Raw genomic sequence first — 22,460 nt, 5'->3', positions numbered from 1 at the left:
TATAAGATACAAGTCATTATCCAATTGATAAATGATCATAAGGATATGTATGGGCAGTTCTCAGATGAAGAAATTAAATATCTATGGACATGTAAAAAATGCTCCAAGTCATTATTGATTAGAGAAATGAAAATTAAAACGACCCCAAGGCACCACCTCACACCTATCAGTTTGGCATATGACAAAAAAAGGAAAATGATCAATGCTGGAGGGGATGTGGGAAAACTGGAAACTAATACACTGTGAATTGATCAACCTTTCTGGAGAGTAATTTGGAATTATGACCGAAGGGCAATAAAACTGTGCATCTCCTTTGATTCAGAAATTATCACAACTAGGTCTGTATCCCAAAGAGGTCATAAAAAAGGGTAAAAAACTCACTTGTACAAAAATATTTATAGCAGCTCTTTGTCTGGTGACAAAGAATTGGAAATTGAGAGGATGCCTATCAGTTGAGGAGTGACTGAACAAATTGTGGTATATGAATATGATTGAACACTATTATTCTACAAGAAATTACGAGGGAAAGTTTTGAGGAATTATGAGGAAAGTTTTGCATAACTGATGCTGAGTTGACTGAGCAGAGCCAGAAGAACATTGTTCACACTAACAGCAACATTGTGTGATGATCAATTATGATGTACTTGCTCATCTCAGCAATACAATAATTAAAGATAATTCTAAAGGACTAGTGATGGAAAATACCATCCACATCCTGAGAAGAAATTAGGGAGTTTGAATGAAGATCCAAGCTTACCATTTTCAATTTTTAAAAGTTGTTTTATATATTATGGCTTTTTTTCCTCTAATTTTTTTCCCTTTCTAATTTGACTCTTCTTTCACAGCATGATTAAAACACATATAAACTTTATTAGATTGTTTTCTATCAGAGGGAGAGAAAAGGGAAGGAAGGGAGAGAGAATAAATGTTAAACTCAAAATTTTACCAAAAAATTGCTGGAAATGATCTTTGCATGTAGTTGAAAAGTTAAAAAAAATTATAATTTTTTAAAAAAATAAAATCATCAGACCTCCTGGGGAAAAAAGAATTTAAACACCATATTTCAAAAAATAATAAAAACAAACTGTTCAGATATGTTAGAACCACAGGGAAAAATGAAAATATTTTAAAATTTGTCAAGAATTTTGGGGAAAAAGATCCAAAATGAAAATGGTCAGGAATACCATAGCCAAAATATAGTACAAATAGGCGGACAAAAATTACAAAGACTAAGGAACTAAAATGAAGAATATATAGACTTGATGGCAACAACTATGAAGAAGCATCTAAATGAAACACTTTGCTGAGAAAAAAACAAATGGAGTACACAATTTAACACTATAAAGAAGAGAAAATCTCAGAATATGATATCACAAAGAACAAAAATAAAAGTTAGCAACTATTAATAACTCACCCTGACAAACTAAATATAATCCTATAAAGAGCAAATGAGACTAGAGAACTTGCAAGCATTCTTGATGAAAAAAGTCAGAGCTTCAAAAGAAACTTTGAAATTCAAAATTTTGAAATTTAAAAAAAACTCATAGTCAAGAGAAATTGATGTAAGAAAAATGCCCAAGTGAGAATTCAGGAAAACCTGAAGATCTTCAGAGGCTAAAGGATGGAAAACATTGAAAAGGATATGGAAAAGCCTTCAGATAAATAATAGCATATGAAGAGACCAACAAGGCAATGATTATGACTCTGAGGCATACACTGCATTCATATAATGTGAATCCACAAATGATTCCAAAAAGGGCATGAGAGTGAAAAATATTCATCACCCTAAGGGAATATGGTATTGTTTCCAAGGGAAAGAGTTTTTGAGTGGGAAGAATATGTTGAAAATGAGAAAAGTGTTCTTCCTTCTCTTGTTTAGAGGTGATGACCAACCTCAGAGCTGAGGCTTGGAGGAAGTCAAAAGCAGAGAAGCTTCTGCTGATCCTAAGGTGAAGGTCATTGCCCTACCTGGCTGAAAACACTATTGTTGCTCTCCAGCTGAAAAGAGTATTGTAATACATCTTTAATTAAAAAAAATGTTTTTTAGTTCAAATGAAAAAGAGTAAAGTGCTCACTGGCCACTGGAGTCAGTAGAGATGATAGAAAAAGACTACAGTTTACCCACAAAATAATGAACCAGGAGACCAATGAGTCAACCCATCAAGCAGAGACACCATACCTTGAGAAAAGTAGAAAAGCCTGCCCAGCCCTAAGTGGCAGAGCTGCCCAGCTGGAGAGTAGCCTGCCTGACCCCATACAGCAGCCGCTGTCCAGAGCCTGGACAACAACGTCCAGCAGTAGCTGCCCAAGCAGTCTAGTGGCCATGGAGCCTGGTAAGGAGTTAGTGGAGCCAAGTGACTACCTTGCCTCTCCAGCCAAGACCTCACACTCTGGGAGAAACTGAGGCTGGCTAAGCAATGGCCCAGAGGAGACACCATGGCTGATGAAGAGCCAATCCAGCTGACCAGTGAAGCAGCTCATAGCAAAGTTTGTGAGGAGCCTCCAGAGACTGAATATCAAGACCTTGCAATTCCAGAGTTGTGAGTAGCCTGGACAAGCGTGTCCTGCACATCTGCCCCACCGCCATTGTATGGTGGGTTGAATTAAAAGGAGAAATAGAGTGCAAAACTGCAATCATTTTGTGGTTTATAGTTTCAAGTCTCAATGTGTCCCCTTTCAGATTTAGACAAACCTCAGATGTGCAAACCATATTTAGAAAAATTAGCCATGGGTTGGAATATAAAAATTTTATAAACAAATGCAAAAAGGAAAAAAAATGTTAAACATAGCCTCAACTGAATATACTGCAAAAACTTATAATCATTAAAAGTCCTCTGAGGGGCGGCTAAGTGGCGTAGTGGATAGCACACTGGCCTTGGAGTCAGGAGTACCTGAGTTCAAATCCGGTCTCAGACACTTAATAATTACCTAGCTGTGTGGCCTTGGGCAAGCCACTTAACCCCACTGCCTTGCAAAAACTAAAAAAAAAAAAAAAAAAAAAAAGTCCTCTGAAAAAAAGATTCAAATTTAAATGGAGACAAAAATAAAATCTGAAAGCTAGAGAATCAAATAAAATATCATAAGAACAATTAAAAATTTCTTTTTGGGGGGAGGTAATTGGAATTAAATGACTTACCCCAGGTCACAAAGCTAATAAGTATCTGAGGTCACATTTGAAATCAGGATCTCCTGATTCCAGGAATGAGTGCTCTATCCACTATACCACCTAACTGTCCCAAAAAGTATCATAAGAACAACTGAAAATTTCATGCAAGAAAATGATTATAAGACATCATACCAAAACTTATTGAATGTTGTCAAAGTAATTAAATGGGAAATATATATATGTATGTATGTATGTATATATATGCTGCTAGTTTGCTCTGAAAAGACTAGGCAGACTTCAAGATTGATTTGATATTAAGAAAACTATAAAATAAAAACCAATATCAATAACAAAAATTTTAAATATAATTATATTAATATATACATGAAGAGGTTTTGACAAAACACAACACCATTTATGTTAAAGATACTATAAAATAGGGGCAGCTAGGTGGCGTAGTGGATAAAGCACTGGCCTTGGAGTCAGGAGTACCTGGGTTCAAATCTGGTCTCAGACACTTAATAATTACCTAGCTGTGTGGCCTTGGGCAAGCCACTTAACCCCATGTGCCTTGCAAAAAAAACTAAAAAAAAAGATACTATAAAATAGAGAAATAAATAAATATGGCAAATAGCATCTTTTTTAGATCAAAACAAAGCATCATCTGTAATGGAGAAATAACAGAGGCCTTTCCATTAAGTTTGGAGCAAAACAAAAATGTCTCCTGTCACTATTATTGTTTGATATAGTTCTAGAAATACTTACTGTAGCGCTAAAACAAGAAAAAGAAGGCACTAAATTTAGGCAAAGAAGAAACAAAATTTTTACTTCTTGCATGTGATATAATGATTTTATTTTGAGAATACTAGAGATTTAGATAAAAATTAAGTGAAATAATCACTAACCAGGAATTTATTAGGACAAAATAAATGTTCAAAAATCATTAGTAAATTACCAATAAAAAAATAGAAAGCAATGCAAAAAGCAATTTCATTAAAAATTACTACAAATGCAGGGTGGCTAGGTGCCGTAGTGGATAAAGCACTGGCCTTGGAGTCAGGAGTACCTGGGTTCAAATTCGGTCTCAGACACTTAATAATTACCTAGCTGTGTGGCCTTGGGCAAGCCACTTAACCCCATTTGCCTTGCAAAAAACTAAAAAAAAATTACTACAAATGTATAAAATATCTGAAAGTCATGTACTAAAACATAGAAATTATATGACTATACATACCCTTTATAGAAATAAAGGAAGATAAATAATTGGAGAGCTTTTAATTGCTTGTAGTTGGACATGTAAATATATCATTAAATTAACAATAATACTTAAATCAGCTTACAGATTTAATACCATACAAATCAAACTATCAAAGAATGACTTCAAAGAATCAAACAAAATTATAAAAAAATTCACCTCAAGAAAAAAAAAAGAGGTTAAGAACATTAAAGAAAATAAGCTTTAAAATAAGAAGGAAGAGGGTCTAGTAGTACCAAATTTCAAACCATACTACAAAGAAGCAATCATCAAAACTATTGGATATTGATTAAAAAATAGAAAAGTTGACCCATGGAACAGTTTGGGTGAACAATATCCATAAGCAATTTAATACAGTAGCACAGTGTTCAGTAAATCCAAGGACACAAACTACTGGAGTAAGTATTCTTATTTTACAAAAATGGGGAAAATTAGAAAGCAGTCTGGCAGAAATCAGACTTAGGTCAACAACTGACATCGTATACCACACTAATCTCCAGATAAATACATGACCTAGATATAAAAGGTCATATTATAAACAAATGAGAGAATAGTTGGAAATGCCTTTCACAACTGGGGAAGGAGAAAAGGCTCTGAACCAAAGGATAAAGGGGATCACAGGAGACAAAATGGATAATACTGATTACACAAAATTGAAAAGGTTTTGCACAAACATAAACAAACCAGTAAAATAAGAAATGAAACAGTTAACCAGAGAGGAAAAATTCTTCCCAGAAAATTCCAATGGCAAAGTCAGTCAAAAAAACATTTAATGAGCATCTATTATGTCCCTTTTCTCAAGTTTAAGATCTAATAGGGGAAAGGGCATGCATATAACTGTATAAATAGATGGGTGGATGGATGGATGGATGGATGGATGGATGGATGGATGGATGGATGGATGGATGGTTGGCTGGCTGGCTGGCTGGCTGGATGGATGGATGGATGGATGGATGGACGGATGGACAGATGGATGGATGGAATAAGTGTGTAGATAGGTAGATAGATAGATGATAGATAGATAGATAGATAGATAGATAGATAGATAGATAGATAGATAGATGATAGATAGATTGATAGATAGATGATAGATAGATGATAGATAGATAGATAGATAGATAGATAGATAGATAGATAGATGATAGATAGATATAGATAGATAGATGATAGATAGATATAGATAGATGATAGAGCATTCCAGGCATGGGGGTATAGCCACAGAAAGTGGTGTTAGATCTTATTAGAGGAATTCCACGTCATTTCTACTGGATTGCAAAGTATATGGGGGAAAGGGTGGGAATAAGATGTAAGAAGACTGAAAATGTAAGAGTAGGCCAGTCTGTGAAAGGTTTTGAATGACAATCAGAGGATGGCTTATAGACTGTAGAAAAACAGTAGACATTAGATAGTGTTATTTCACAGAATAGTGTATGCAAATAGAAATTAGGATATCAAGGGTGGGGCTCCATATCAAAACCTATCTACAAACCTTTCTTCTCACTATCATTCTCATTATATCCAAAATTCTCTCCCCCTCACTAATACAGTTTTCCAAATCCACTCTTTTCCTTCTCCATATACAGAGCATTCAGAAAAGCATTGTTTAAATATTTAGTTATGTCAACCACTTCAAAAGTCCTTGGACAGAACTTCCATTTAAGCAAGAAGGGAAATCAAATAGTATTCTCTAATTGATGTAGATCTAACTTTCAAAAGTAAAAGTGCTTTTCATCCTACCATTTACTAAAGGGACTAGAAATACCAGAATGAAGTTTAATTAACATAGAAGTCCACTTGTAAACATCTGGAAGAAGTCTACATTCCCAAGATAGAATTAATTCTCAAAACGGGAAAAGAACACAAAGTTCCTTAGCCTAGATTGAAGAAAGCAATTTCTCCAGGAATTAGTCTCCATCTTCACCTGTCAGATAGACATGTGTTACTAACAACTAATTAGATCAGATGAGGCCGAGGAAAGTGATCATTAAGGGTAAGAGCAACCCAAAATCAGTTAACATATAAAGTGAAATACATTCAGTTCCTTCAAGAGATAGCTATTAAGCACCTACTACATACACTATAATCTATAGCTTGGGATATAGAAATAAAGAAGGACCATAGTCCCTCAAGCAATTTACAATTCAATCAATTTAATAAGAAGTACCAACTGGAAATAGAAAAGCAAACTAAAATAGTCCCTTCCTTCAAGAATCCTACTCTGTAAATCTTAAAGGAAGTATTTGAAGACCTAAAGGACCTAAAGGACCTAAAGGGAGAGAATTCAAGGTAAAGAGAACAACATGGGCAAAGCTAGTGAAGGAATGGATAAATAAGAACTGAGAGGGGAAAGGGACTGACCTGAACACAAAAAAAATGGATAGGAAATGAGAGATAGGTGAGATGGAGTCAGAAATGGAGGGCCTTGATGACACAATGGAAGACAGAGACCCCCAATCTTGATATTTTAGAGCTAATATTTTTAATTTTGCATCCCTATCAATTAAAAAATGAATATATTACTATATTGAAATATATTGTATTTTATTACTATATTAAAATATAGTATTACTATACTATGTTACTATATTTAAAAATATCGTACTACTATATTAAAAACGTATTATACATTAAAAGAGGCAAAATGAGAAAACCATACTAATTTTTTCCAATTTATTTTACAAAGAAAGTCTTTTGCTCTCACTAAAATTATTATTGTTTTAGTGAGAAATGATTAAATATGCTTCTTTACATTTTAAAATGTTGGTTAAAATATTCACTGCTGAGGAGAGGGGGAAGGGAGAGTAGAAGAAAATTGTATAATATATAAATATACAAGTGGATGAATGTTGAAAACCTTTCATAACATGTAATTGGAAAAATAAAATACCAATCTAAAATAATTTTAAAAGAAAATGTTGGCTTAACATGTAATAAAATAATTCAAAGATCTAGTTTTAAGCTAATTTTATTTTGATACTTGACTTAATGACTATCATTTCTAAAAAAATTCAAAATATAATCTGTATTTAATAAAGCATGAAACTAATCATTAGACCCATCTACCAGGTATGCTAACATTTGAACTGAAATTCAACTCATAATTCCATCTTTCCTCAAGTCACCTTACCCACTACTGTGCGTGACACGGGACCATACATACCTATGTGAAGGCAATAGTATAAATTCATATATTTGTGTAATTGTTAGTCATTTTTAATTGTGTTCAACTCTTTGTGATCCCTTTTGGGGTTTACTTGGCAAGGATTTTGGAGTGGTTTTTCATTCCTTCTCCAGATCATTCTACAGATAAGGAAACTAAGGCAAACAGGGTCAAAGTGACTTGCCCAGGATCACATAGCTAGTAAAAGTCTAAGGTCCAATTTGAACTCAGGTCTTCCTGACACCAGGCTCCCTACTCTATCCCCTAGCAACCCAATCCATAGATTAAATATTAATAAAGCCTTTTTGGATTAGACAAATAATAAAAGTTTTTTAGATTAGAAAAATGGAAATCAAGAGTTCTAATGATGTCTTTTCACATCTCAATGGATCATTTTTCATATATTCCAAAATGGACATTGCTTAGGTAAAACATTAGGATGAATCCAATAGGATAAAATTAAATGGGCATCAACCAATCAATAAGTATTCACTCTTCAGCAAGCCCAGCATTGTACTGGGTTTGGGGAATACAACTCATGACAAAAATGACATCGTCCTGGCTCTCAAAAATCTTAATTTCTATTATAAGGAAACAATAGGCACTCTAGGATGAACCTCCTTTCCCTCCCACCCCAACCTTGGATTCTGCCCCTAGATCCCCAAGTTCTCATAAATGAGTTTTCACTTTTAGATCACCTAGAACTAGCCTCTATCTCAAATCATGGGCACCAGTTTCAAGCCAGACCACTCCCTCCCCCACTTTCCAGGTTCCATTGCATGTTGTCTTCCACCTTAAGAAATAGTTTTGCTTCCTTGCATCACCAGTCCTTTATACTGGGGTAGAACCTTGGAAGCAGTTAATAAAGGATTTGTCTATCATATCCATCAAAGATGGGGGGAAAAAAAAGGAAAATGTCAGTGGTTGGAAAGGAAAAAAAAGCACACTAATGCACCACTAATAAACTATGACTTATTGGTCCTTGAAAATAATTAAGAACTATCACCTAAAAGTCACTAACTTGGGCATGCCTTTTGATCCAGTGATATCACCCAAAAAAAAAAGATCCAAAAGAGAGGTAAAGGATTCACTTACACAAAAAAATACTCATAAGAGTATTTTGGGGTTGTATCAAAAAATCAGTGATTTACATTAATTTGAACATTGTAAGATGGATAAACTAAGATGGACATAGTTCCTCTCAGTAGTTCAGTAATCAAAGAATCCTGAGAGATGTTATGGAAAATGACACCCACATCCACAAAAACAAAACCAAACAAAAAAAGTATGAACTCAGATTGCAGATCAAAGTATATTATGTTCACTTTTTAAAATTTCTTTTATGTTTTTTCTTTCTTCCTCATGGTTTTTTCCCCCTTAGTTCTAATTCCTCTTCCACATGAGTAATATGGAAATGTGCTAACCAGGATTGTACACATTCAATTTATGCCAGATCATTTGCTACCATGGAAGTGGGGAGGGGCAGGGAAAGCAATCAGGGGAGGGTGGTAGACAAATATGGAACTCATACACTTGTAAATGAATGAATGTTAAAAATTACCATTGCATGCAACTGAAAAGAAAATGTTAATTAAAAATAACTAGCGACCTAAATGGAAAAACTTTTGATAAAAAAACTGCAAAGTATCAATTTAAAGGACAGTTTCAAAAGCACATATTAGATGTTGGCTCATATTGAGTACTTAGAGATATTGAACATTATGGTTCCCTAGTTTATTTGCATAAAATTGCTCTAAGATATGAAGATAAAATAAAAATGAAGGATAAAAATGGAGAGAAGGGATCATCTTTTTTTAATCTGTGGATTTCATGAAGGAAATTTGTCAAGCATACTTTTTTTTTCTTAGTGAAAGATGAGTTATTAAAAGTCAGAAGCTTTTAGTAGAATTGGGGATAGAGCTGGGAAAGACATTTATCAAAGAAATGTTTCATGATTATTTAGAAGAATAAAAAAGCTGGGTAGAGGGGATGGCTAGATGGCACAGTGGATAGAGCACTGGCCCTGGAGTCAGGAGGACCTGAGTTCAAATGTGGCCTCAGACACTTAATAATTACCTAGCTGTGTGGCCTTGGGCAAGTCACTTAAAATCATTGCCTTGCTCCCCCCCAAAAAAAGCTGGGTAGGAATTTTCAAATATAATGAGTCAAGAGAAATCTAGAAAAACAAGTTTATTTGAACATTTGAAAGATTGCTATATAAAATGATATAGTGCTAACATTCTAATTGGACTTCTAATTCCAATAAGCTTATTGTCTTCAAATTACGTATTATTTTCCTCTTAAGGAGTCAAATAAGCTGGAAGTGGCTTTGATTCTGAGCTGAGTTTACAGCTAGGAAAAGAAAAGGAAACGTTTAATTGTCAAATGGAAGGAGGGACTTGGAACTCCCAAGTATGGCCAGAATCAAATTTAAATTTAATTGAGAAATATTTAACAAAATACAATAAAACATGATGTGCCCTTGGGGAGGAATCCTTAGATACCCTTTTAGTGGCCCCATTCCTATTTGAATTTGACATCAGTGCCTTAAAGTTTCATAGTCATGACAGATTTCAGAAATAATTATTCTTTGCTTCATCTTTTCAATTTGAAAGGTAAAAGCAGAAAGGGCTAAGAGGGGTTTGGAACTGCTAATAGGAAGAGATGAGATTTAATTGGATATAATAATATCCTTATGAGAGAAGAGCTGGCTAGCCAACAGAAGCTTTGCAGTTCTCTAATTTAAGGGGAAGTGCTACCCAAATTAAGAGATAATAAGGTAATAATAATATTAATAACTATTTTAAAAGTGGTTGTGGGCAGCTACATGGTGCAGTGGATAGAGAACTGGCCCTGGAGTCAGGAGGATCTGAGCTCAAATGTGACCTCAGGCACTTAGATGTGTGAGCAAGTCACTTAACCCCCAATTGTCCCCTCTCCAAAAAAAGTGATTGTAAGTTTAAAGCTTGTAAATTCCATGCTGAATTCAAGAACAGATGGGTAGAGAAAAGTGAGGACCAGCAGAATTACTAAAGAAGTAATTTCACAAGATAAGAGATGCTCCTGAATGGGCAAGATTTCAGAGTATGACCACTTGCCTCCCCCAAAACTAAATGTATTAGAAGAAAAAATGCTACCCAGGTTTATGTATGGCTGTAATATAGTTGTTTTATTGCATTTAGTTCATTTCTGTGATGTTGTTTCTTCTGACTTACTGTTAAGTAAATGGGTATGTTTAAAATTTTAAAGTGTCATTGAAATATTTGTAATACATTCTGCAGTATTCAACACAAAGTTCTTACAAACACTTCTTCCCTCATTTCCTTCTGTTTTTTTGAGTGGTTGGTTTGTTGAGATGACAATGAATTAATGGATGATTAGGAACTAAAGCCTAATTCCTTACACACAGAACAATTGCTCCAAAGCAGGGCCCTGAGAGAATCTGAGGATAACCATGGGGTAATGGTCTTTCTCTGATAAAGTATCAAAGCAGGTTAGAGAGAGTAATCCAGACCAAATGTAATGATTACTTATCCATCTATGTGAGAAGTACCATCAGAGCTATATCCTATAGTCATTGAAACTGTTCTTGGGACTTAGCTGGTTCAAGTGGTTGAGCTAAGTTAAGTGGTTAAATGGCCTGTTCAAACAGAAGCAAAGAGGCTGGGTTCACCTGAAGAAAAGCTCTGTCCTTGTTCAATAAGTATCCTTGCCATTTGACATCTAAGTGATTGCTAAAATTTCCTAGTGTTTCATTTTATTCTCATCTTAAGCCCAAGTTACTAGAATGTCCTGATCAGAAAAAGCTTTTTATAAAACCAGTTTAAGAGCACAGAATTAAAGTTTAGGAAATAGACAAGCAAAGCACTTTGAAACGAATGACTTTATTTATATTTTTTTTTAAAATGCAAGCTGTTCACAATCAATGTGATTTTTGTATACAACCCTCTGTTATTGAATGTTTATTTTCCCTATGCATCAGTTGTTACACTACTGCTAGGGATATATAGAAAGGCAAGTTAGTCTTGCTCTCAAATTCACATTCTATTTGTTAATTTGTCAAGTTCAGAATAACAACAAAAAAACCCATTATTTTTAAAAAAGATCTACATATCCAGGGAAGGAACTGTGGAGTCTAAATGTAGACCAGAACTTACTATCTTCAATTATTAAAAGTTGTCTTATGTATTCTTTTTTTCCTAATGTTTTTTTATTTGGATTTGACTCTTCTTTCACAACATGATTAATATGAATCTATGCTTAACATGGTTATACATATGTAGCTTAATTTAGAGGGAGGAGGAAGGGAAAGGAGAGGATAAAATTGTAATCCTGCAAAACCTTGCAAAAAAAATGGCTGTTGAAACCTACCATTGCATATAGTTAGAAAAAATTTTTTTTAATTTTCAAAAAAGATCTGAGGACTTAGTGAACTATGAATTCAATATAGTAGCCAATATAGTAGACAAATTCAATATGGTAGCCAAAAAAAAAAATCTAATTCAATCTTAAACTGCATTTAATTACAGCTCAGTTTCTAGGAATAAGAGTTTCTCAGTATTCTTCCCTTGTCAGATCATATCTGCTTTAGTGGTCAATTTGAGACATCACAATTTAGGAAAGATATTGATAAGCTTAAGCATATCCAGAGAGCAACGAAAATGCTGAAGAACTCACATTTTTGTCTTCTGAGCATCAGTCAAAGAAAGTGAGAATATTGATCTGGTAAAGAGGAGGGAAGAAAAGAAATAAGGACAGTCAAAAGATAAGTACATAACTGTATTTTTTTTTTTTTTTTTTAGTTTTTGCTAGGCAATGGGGTTAAGTGGCTTGCCCAAGGCTACGCAGCTAGGTAATTATTAAGTATCTGAGGCCGGATTTGAGCTCAGGTACTCCTGACTCCAAGGCCAGTGCTCTATCCACTGTGCCACCTAGCTGCCCCCAGAAATGATGCAGTTGAACCTCTTCTACACATGAAGCACCTGAACATAACTGTACTCTTTTTCTGAAGGCTTGTTGTGTGGAAGGTTAGATCTGTTTTGTTTGACCCAAAAAACAAATGGGAACCAAAGAAATTGCCAAGAGGAAAATTTTAGCATGTTATCAGGAAAAATCTCCTAACAATCAGGTACCACCCAAAAGTTCAATGAATTGCCCTTTCCATAGTAGTAGTTGGGAAGGTAGTGGTTTCCACCCCACTTGGAGGTCTATGGAGCAGAAGCTGGATGGACATTTGTCAAATGCATCATAAAGGGAATTCCTTTCAAGGATTGACTAAGTGTCACTAATTCTGTGACCCATATGCCTAGAATTCTAAAATTTTGTGATTCAAGCAGAGGTACTTATGGAAAGTTTAGGAAAAGTTATGCTTTATCACCTTAAGATTTGAAATAAGTTTGCCATACTAGGAAAAAAAACTTCTCAGAGTTATTTTGTTACTTTTTATTTTTCTCAGTAAGCTTTGTAAGCAAAAGCAGGTTCCAGTCCTGGTCTAGTTGAAGACTGAATGGAAGGAAAATTATCAAATGTAGACAGCAAAAGTATATTTGCTACCATACTCTCAAAATTATTTGTTTTATAAGAAATAAGTACTAATAAAAAAAATACAGAAGCTTCAGCAAATTAAATAAAATTGTTTATTTACAAAGGTAATAATTTTTCATTAAAAATACCAATGCAACATAGGAGACAAGAAAATTACAGAGAAAATTCTAATAAATTCAGTATTGCCTTTTTATATCAACTAACAGAGCACTTAAACGTGCATGTTCTATTGAAAACTGAAAAAAGGGAAATTACCCAGAAAAGACAGATCTGATTCAGATTATAAATTCTTTTCATTTCTTAAAGTACAAGCCAGAAATTCATTTCCCATATGCTCAATGTACCACAACTTAGATTAATTCTTTAATTAATTATACCGAAGGAGATAAAATGATTTAAGCAATTTTAAATTCCTTATCCTTATCAAAAATGAACAGAACAATATCAATAAATTCATTCTTTGTTCTTCTCATCCAGTAGTTTTCCTTAAATATCAAGATTTACAATTTAAAAAAACTAGAATAACACAATATGCATACCCCAAGTGGACTTTTAAAAACTAGAATAAAACAATAACATACACAAATATAACAATTATAACACATAAAACAAATTATAATTTCCTGATTTTATATAAGGAAAAATATTTAACATCATTTAATATTTTCACAAATTATAATAATACTACAATGATTTTAAATCATCAAAGTATTATTATAATTCATGAAAAAACTGAACAAGTTCCAAAATTATTTTTTTTTCTTAGGAGTAGCATGCTTTGGTATAAATACATTATGGAGAAACAAAATTTACAAAACAGCTCCCTTTCAATTTGAATTTACTGAAGAACAAATTTAAATTTGTGAAGTTTTGTGTCTGCTAACCACTCTTCAAAAAACAAACTAAGGTAACTAATTTAAAAACTCAACCCCATATAAAATGGAATAGTTAATATTTAATGCTTCAAAGTTTGCAAAGCACTTTATGGACATCATCTAATTTGTCACAACTCTTCTTTGATCCAGAGTAAACCACATTCCTGATTTCTTACTTTCTTCCTCTTCTCATTCTGGAAAGATCCTTTTCTCTTCTATTGAAATCACTGGCAATTACTATTGGAAGCTAGATCTGCACCTAACTCTTTTAACTTTATCATCTCACCTATAAAACGAATTTAAATGCTATAAATTATACAAAAAGTGACTGAAGGAAATGCTCCACTTCCAATTATTAAAAAAGCTAAGTTTTTAAAAGCTCCTTTGAAGTTCCTTAAGTATCAAGAATATTAGAATTCAGTTTTCAACCACATACTGTTCAAGAGATAGGACAAGGACTAGGCCTGAGCTTTAAGTACCTCAAACTGTAAACCTATCATTTTAAAGAGGGGTTAGCAAATTACTGCCCAGGTTGGCCAGCCCATCTGTTTTTGTTCAGCTGGGAGCTAAGAATGGTTTTTATATTTTTTAAATAAATATATTTAAGTACAGAAAAGCCATTCTTACTGATGGATCAGATTTGGTCTGATCTCCATCTTCCCAGAGAGTGCCAAGACTACTGACCAATTAAAGGACCCTTTAAGGGTCACACAGGTGTCGGCCCCAGGTCTTCCTGGTTCCAACACCATCCTTCCATCCAATACACCATGCTGCTTCACACTAATTGAAGGTTGTTGTTTTTTCAAACACAATAATCAGTAATATAGTAGAACTTATTAAAGTGGCAAAAACAAAACTTAAATACAAGAGCTGTCAGACAAAATAATTTTCTAGCAGTTTCAAATTCTATTGTTAATGAATTATCTATCAGGCTCCCGCATTTTACAATTAGAAAAAGTGCTTCCACAAGGTACCAGTAATTAATCAGGACACTATTTTCCTTCACAAACCTAACTCCTGGTACCAGACAAGCAGTGATGTAATATCCTGAACGCCAACATTAAATCCATATTCCTTTTATTCCTTTTTAGAACATTTTCCCTGAGCGGGTCCTTCCGTGTAAATTATAATCTTAGACTCTAAATTTTAATGAATACAAATTAGGCCACAGTAAATGAAAGAACACTATTAAAACACCCCAAAGCTTTGCTTAAAGGAAAAATGTCTGCATGAGTCATATTTTTTAACCTTCCTCTTCTATTCTTAAATAAATGAAAATAAAAATTCTCTCTGCTAGTGACTTATTCATAAACCTGTAATGGAGCTCAAAATAGCAGGGCAAGAACATGAAAAATTTGCAGAATAATATTTATCAAATTACTTCAGCCATCAGAATGCATCTATTTTTAATATGGCCAACAAAATTGTCTTAAATGAACATGCCAAAATAGTATTCTTCAATTTGTTGATCCACAGGGATCATATAATTACTAACTAGTGTTGACTTGTCAATATTTTCTTTATTTTTAATTTATATATTCCAAATATTTTTTTTTAGATTTTTTGCAAGGCAATGGGGTTAAGCAGCTTGCCCAAGGCTATACAGCTGGACAATTATTAAGTGTCTGAGGCCACATTTGAACTCAGGTACTCCTGACTCCAGGGCCAGTGCTCTATCCACTGCGCCACCTAGCTGCCCCAACTTGTCAATATTTTCAAACAGAAATCCCCTTTTCCTAATACTTAAGTGTAAGAGAAAACAAACTGAACTAGTAGTCTTCCTTTATCACATCTCTCAGTGTTAGTTTATTCAGTTAACTATTTCATCAAGTGATTTTTTTGAGGCTGTTTCCTACTGAAATAGCCAAAACAAAATAGTTCTACCACTGAACCATCATTCTTCACAAGAATACTTCACTCCTCATATGCTATATTCCAAGTTCCCAATGAGAGTATTTATACATCTGAATATGTAGAAATATAAATCTACAATTTTAAAAAAATCCTGAATTTCACTGATTGTGAAGTCATTTCTAAAACTCACTACACCCCTGCCAAATGAAAACAGAAGTATATATGAAACACGCTGATTATCTTTTCCTCTCAATTTCAAACATGATTGTTGCTAATACCATTTCAGTTAGATAGTTTTCATCAGAATACACCAAAATACCCATCTCAAAAAAAAGTTATCTAAAAGTTAATTGCAGATAATGGAATAAGGGAGCAAAGTGATTATTTATCGCTTAAGGTTATATAACATGCCACAAAACCTGATCAGATGGGCTCCCTGAAAACCAAAGCTGAAAAGTGAAGTACAAAGTTGTTCAGAAGTGTCTCTCATCTACTTCCATCAAGGCTGACTTTTATCCCATTCATTCTTTAAAACATGAGACTTAGTGCTGTAGAGCTAATATATCTTGCCTGTTTTAAGTAAGAAATCACCTCATCTAGATGAATTCACAAAAGCATAGTACCTAAAGTTATCCTTCCAAACAATTCTCTCACACCCACACAAAAACACACACAAACCTAACCATTCCCCACACACAATCCAAGTCTAACAGCTGAATTTGCTATTGTAGTCAGCTTTCTAATAGCTTATAGGGGTATATCTCAAGCTTACAGAAATTTAGAATCTATGTGCAACTACAGAAATCTTGAATGTTGCAAAGTTTACCCATCCCTAAACTGAAATCTCTGAGGTTTTAAAATAAGTCAAAAGAAATTTCGAAATCTGAAGCCACAGCCAAAGTGAAGAGCTTGGTCTGCAGTTTTACAGTGTGGACTTTTGCTGTTGCTCTCCTTGAATGATCGAATGCAACTGCCTTTTTGCAATGGCAGTGTTTAAATCCCATAAAAATTCTAGCAACGTTCCATTAAGGACAACTTCCATTGGTACAAACTGCAAAACCTGATGCGAAGCATCAGAGTTGAGCAATGTGCTCATCACTTCCTTCAGATTCTGCAAGTACTGGAGCACAGGGGCTGGAAGATCCCGATAACCGACACACAGAAGTACTGCACAAGTGCTCAGAGGTTCTGAGGAAGTTGGACAAGAAAATGTGACGAACCTGAAGCAGCTCTGCAGAACAAAGACCATGCCAGCCATGAACCGTGTAAAACACGACAGCACAGGCAAGATCACAGCATCCCCTGGCTGAAGTCGCGGCAGGGAACGCAGAAAGCAGTCCAGAAATGCCTGCTGATACTCTGGGTCTCCATCATGAAGCAATGAACAGTGGAACTTCATGAGATCAGCAGAGTCCAAAAGACTCACTTCCACAGATTCATAGGTTTTGTTAGTAAGAGGTGGCAAACCCACAAGCAGACATTTGATTTTGCTGCTCAGTCCTGCTGACTCACCCTGAGAGCACTTTGTAAGGCTCAACAATTCAGAAAAAATCAGCTCTTCAGAAAGAATGTGGCAAGAATAACAACGCTGTGCCTTCTGTCTATACATGGAACACAAGTTCAGGGAACTCACTAAAGACTTTTCCATAGCTTCATTCAGAGTCTTTAAAATCTCACCATCACAGAAAGGAGAACACTTTACTTTGGGTAATTTCATTCCCTCTAAGATATACCACAAGTGATATTCAAGATTAGGGCAAACACTTTCTAAAGTAGTATTTTTCCCAGCATTACTTATAGCATGCTCTTCAGCCCAATGATTGAAGTATCCACTGGCCATCTTATCTTCCCATGAAAGTGCTTCCAGCATCTTTCTTTCGTTATAGGTTTTAAAATATCTACTTCTTTGTCCAAACCATTTTGAATTCATACTACACCCAATTTTGGATTTCTTTACTAGCCAACTATTTCTGGAAAGGTACTTCATTTGGAACTTTTGCATAAAGTGTTCCACAGCACAGTCTCTTAAATTATTCAGCTTAGTTTGTTCCACTTCATTAATGGACTCAAACAGACGAATGTTTTCAGAAATGGTCTCCAACTGATGTTTGTGAAAGAAGACACAGCATTCTTCATGCCTTTTTAGAAAAGATTCTGGAATTGCATGTTGGGGGAAAAGAGCTTTATTGATTATTTCAGTTCCAAAATGTTGCATCATTTTAGTCAACAGAGGATGGATGGCCTCTCTACCCAGATAATAAAGACAAACTACATAGACTTCTGAGTTCCCAGCTTTGCTAGTAGCAGGTTTGAAAACATGAATCTCCTCAAAGGAACAATTTAGCAAGTACATCAAATTGATGGAACAATGTTCAAACAAAGTAAACATCTTCAAAACAAAAGAGCCACCACTACTAAGAGTCATCAGTGCAGTGACTACTTCACAGTAATGCAAAGGGGAAACCAAAGCTTCTTGTTCACCTGGATTTCCTTGACAATCAAAACTCCCATCTGCAGTGACCAAGTGAACAGGAGACATGTTGCTTATAAAATTCTGAAGCCCAGTCAAATGTTTCAGGGTCATGATATCACCAGTGTTATCTGGACCAAAGTACCACCATGGCAAAGTATTTGCAATAAGTCGGTCATCCATAATCATCATAAGGTTGTCATTTGCTTCGTGGTAAGGATTCAAGGTGTTAGCTACCCAGTTCCAATCACAAGGTATATTATGGGATCTTAAATAGTGGTTAAGACTGGCTATAAAAGCACCAGGAGCTTCGCAAAGATGTATTGAGTTTAGCTCTCCATTTTGAAAAGCCTCTTGGGGAATAAGAGGGAAACTACACAATACCTCATGGAATTTACACCACGCCTGGGTACAAAGTTCTGCATTTACAATCTTTTTCACATGAGGAATGATTTTCCCAGCTCTGTTGGTGAAGGAAGTATGCTGATGCCAATCTTCTAGGTTTTTATCACTCAGCAGATTTTTTACTTCATTCATGGAATTCTTCAAAACTAGGAGTGAATTGAATTTGGTGTGATCACAGGTGAAAGTATCACTGGTATCTGGTAGCTGCCACTCATTACTGGGTGGTTTACCATAAGAAAACTTCTTAGCAAAGAGTTCAGAAATATCTGCAAGAACATCAGGACTGAATTTTTCAGGGCCTCCTTCCTGATCACCTGAAGTCTTCTTCCACTTACTCATTTTCAAGTGAGATCAAAACCTAGGAAAATTTAAAACAAAAACACACAGTTAAACCATCAACTCCCCACCTCCATGACCCCACTGGGTCACCCAGGGCTGCTTCTCACTCCCAAGAGGTCAAAAGGCTCAGTTCAAACATTTGCCTTCCCCAGGGAAGATATATACCCTAAATGGCACGAGGTCTTAGCAACAATTCTGAATTTCAATTCTGTGAGTGAAGAGTTCAGACTAAATGTCCATAAACTCCACATGCATTTGTATAACCATTTTTATTACAATGCCATATCACAAGGGCATGGTCTATCTTCAATATTTTAATCTAGGTTACAGCCATGCATTTCAACTGTAATTCATTCCTTTAAAAATAAAGGTAGCCTGTGAGTATAATTTGAATTTGTATATAAATTACTCTTCACATAAACCATTCTTTTTAGTTATTCTTCTAAATAGGTTTTGCTACTGAACTCCAATTTGGGAATCAATATTTCACTTTGGAGAAAAAGACACTGAATGTAATGAAAAATGTAAACAACTATTCAATGAAAAAAGGTCAAGAAAAGGTGAAAAGTAGGTCTGATTCCCAATCTTTTTACATGTAGCCTTAGACCAAGACCACAATCATTCTAGAATTTGAACTGGCCCACCACCACCAAGCTATCAATTCACAAATATTTATAAAGTGCATAGTAAATATAGGCAGTGTAATGGACAGTAAACAAAGATGACATGATGACACTTCCCCTAACCTCAAGGTTACAAAGCAGAGTATGAGATAAGAAACAATGTAAAGTAATGGGCTATAAAACAGAATTGGAACCGAGTAAATGAAAGGCTGAGGGTGTGCTCCTATGAATTCTTGAAGAATGAGATAGCTTTTAGCTGGGAAGGGAGTTATATTCAATTTCAAATATGAATTAAGACATACACATGGGAGAAGGCTTAAAAGTTGACAAAGGGCTCCATTCCCAACATGATTGTTATTAGTATATTAGTATAATGTAAAATGAGGAAAGAAAAGCTATGAGGCTGAGTGTTTCACTGGTCCAGGAGAAAAAGAACAATCAACGGCGTAGTGGACAAAACAGGGAAGTGATGTGAGTGGAAGATGTGATCTTTATTCATTTAGTGATCATGATTTGAGTGGAAGACATATTTATTTCATGATCATGATTTGAGCAGATGTGATCTTTAATTCAGGGATCACGATTTGGGTGAAAGATGAGCTATTTAGCAATTACAATTTGAGTGGAAAAATAGGATCTTTATTGATTCGGGGATCAAGGTTTGAGTGGAAGACGTGATATTAATGTAGGGATCACTATTTGAGCAGGTGTGATCTTTATTAATTCAGGGATGATGATTTCATATTAATTTAGTGATCACTAATTGAGCACAAGAAGTAATCTTTATTAATTCAGGGATCAATATCTGCGCGGGAGATGTGACCCTTATGAATGGGGGGACGATGAGGCGCTCCACAAGAGCCGGGCTCGGCCTTCCCTCCTGCGTGTGGGCAGCCCTGCCCCTCCCCCGGGGCGGGAGGCCTTGACCGCGGTCCGCACAGCGCGGTCCCCACAGCGCGGCCTCCACAGCGCGGCCCGCACAGCGCGGTCCCCACAGCGCGGCCTCCACAGCGCGGCCCGCACAGCGCGGCCCCCACAGCGCGGCCTCCACAGCGCGGCCCCGGCGCCCGCCAGCTCTCCTGAGCCGCAGGTGGGCAGGCTCCGGGGGCCGGGCCGGGCCGGGCAGCCCCTCCCCCGCCCCAGGCCGGCCCCGCACGGACGAGGCCCCGGGGCGGACGGTGAGCCGCGGCCGCCCCGGCCCTTCCCCGCCGCCCCGTGTCCTCCGCTCTCTGCGAAGCGCTACAGACCTGACGGCCGGCCGGCCGGGCGGGCACGGAGGGCCCGGCCGCGGCTACCGCCCGACTCCGGGCGCCGGGGTCCGCGCTCGCAGGCCGGCCTCAGGGGGCGCGGCCCGAGAGCACGCGGGGGTGCCGACGGGCCTCCATGCTGGCATGCTTCCTGCCCGGGGCCGGCCCGGCCCGGGCGCATTCCACGGGGCCCCGGGGCTGGCCGGGCCTAGGCCGCCGCGCACCACACGGAAGCGGACGGAGGAAGCGGAAACGCGGCGCGCGCCGCCGAGGTCACGCAGGGTCAAGTGTCTGCGCGCCGACGTCGAGCCGCCGCCGGCCCCGGGGCTCCGCCCCCTCCCGCTCGCTCCGCCCCCTCCCGCTCGCTCCGCCCCCTCCCGCTCGCTCCGCCGTGCACTTGGCTCCCTCCCGCCTCGGCAGGCGCCTCCCCGGAGGGGGCGTGGCTGGGCGTGGCGGGGCGGGGCTGGGGCGTGGTCTCCGGGGCGGGGTCTCCGGGGCGGGGCTGGGGCGGGGTCTCCGGGCGGGGCTGGGAAGGAATTGGAAATCTACTAAAAGCCAGGGTGGAACTGAGAGAATAAGTGTGATGAGCACGGATTATTGGAAAATAAAAATAATAACAATAATCGTAATCCTAACCCTAATACCGACGGAAGTAGGAGGGGAGGGGAGCAACAACCCTGGCAGAAGGGAGAGAGAATAGCAAGCAGAGCAGCGCGTCATGACCCCGCACCGGAGCTCCTTGGCGAAGACCCCCGAGGGACTGGCCATTTCCTTCTCCAGCTCATTGGACAGCTGAGCAGCGTGAAGTGACTGGCCCAGGGTCACCCAGTTAGTGAGTGTCTGAGGCCGCATTTGAACTCAGGCCCAGGCACTCTAATTATTGGTCTCTAGTTGCCCAATTGGGAACTAATCATCATAATAACAACTGTGTTATTGAGAGAGAATATTAATAGCCATGGTGGAACTGGGAGAGAATAGTAAGAGCAATAGCAATAAGTCTTTAGGAAAGGTTTAAGGTTTATTTTATCCTTCTGACAGCTCCATTTTACAGACAGCAAACGAAACAGAAGTGACAGGTCTCCCAGGTAGGTAAGATTTGAACTCAGATCATATTCCTCTGCCTGTGGGGAAGCAGGAAAATCATGTTGCACCCCCTCCCCACCCATATCCAAGCAGCTACCAAAGCTCGATGATCTCTGCAACATCTTTTTTTTTATTTTTATTAAAGATATTATTTGAGTTTTAGTTTTCCCCCATCTTGCTTCCCTCCCCCCACCCCCACCCCACAGATAGCACTCCGTCAGTCTTTACTTTGTTTCCATGTTGTACCTTGATCCAAATTGGGTGTGATGAGAGAGAAATCATATCCTTAAAGAGAACAGAATTCTCAGAGGTAACCAGATCAAACAATCAGACATCTGGGTTTTTTTTTTTTTTCCGAATTAAAGGGAATAGTCCTTGTACTTTGTTCAAACTCCACAGCTCCTTATCTGGATACAGCTGGCACTCTCCTTTGCAGACAGCCAAAAATTGTTCCCAATTGTTGCGCTGATGGAATGAGCAAGTCCTTCAAGGTGGAACA

At 37.2% G+C, this 22,460-nt stretch overlaps 2 protein-coding genes across 3 annotated transcripts in view; both read right to left on the bottom strand.

Annotated features, from left to right (window-relative positions):
- Positions 1-12,331, bottom strand: part of HYDIN (HYDIN axonemal central pair apparatus protein) — a 509,309-nt gene extending 496,978 nt beyond the window's left edge. Inside the window, exon 1 of one of the 2 annotated variants that reach the window (XM_074199124.1) lies at positions 12,199-12,331. The gene's annotated coding sequence lies outside the window, so the exon portion shown is untranslated. The remainder of the gene's footprint in view (positions 1-12,198) is intronic. The other variant, XM_074199133.1, reaches the window with a different exon arrangement.
- An 819-nt stretch (positions 12,332-13,150) lies between these two features.
- Positions 13,151-20,962, bottom strand: CMTR2 (cap methyltransferase 2). Its single transcript, XM_074199104.1, has 2 exons — positions 20,879-20,962; positions 13,151-19,027 (listed from the first exon to the last, which is right to left on the bottom strand). The coding sequence occupies exon 2, from the start codon at positions 19,006-19,008 to the stop codon at positions 16,717-16,719; it is 2,292 nt and encodes a 763-aa protein (XP_074055205.1). The 5' UTR covers positions 19,009-19,027; positions 20,879-20,962; the 3' UTR covers positions 13,151-16,716.
- Positions 20,963-22,460: the final 1,498 nt, after the last annotated feature.

The sequence above is a fragment of the Macrotis lagotis genome, chromosome 1 (genome assembly GCF_037893015.1).
Source record: "Macrotis lagotis isolate mMagLag1 chromosome 1, bilby.v1.9.chrom.fasta, whole genome shotgun sequence".
NCBI classification, from domain to species: Eukaryota; Metazoa; Chordata; class Mammalia; order Peramelemorphia; family Peramelidae; genus Macrotis; species Macrotis lagotis.
This window is presented reverse-complemented; position numbering and strand designations above follow the sequence as displayed.

What these genes read in the sequence shown, in the direction of transcription:
- CMTR2 (XM_074199104.1), bottom strand. Translation starts at nt 19,008, where the DNA reads ATGAGTAAGTGGAAGAAGACTTCAGGTGATCAGGAAGGAGGCCCTGAA.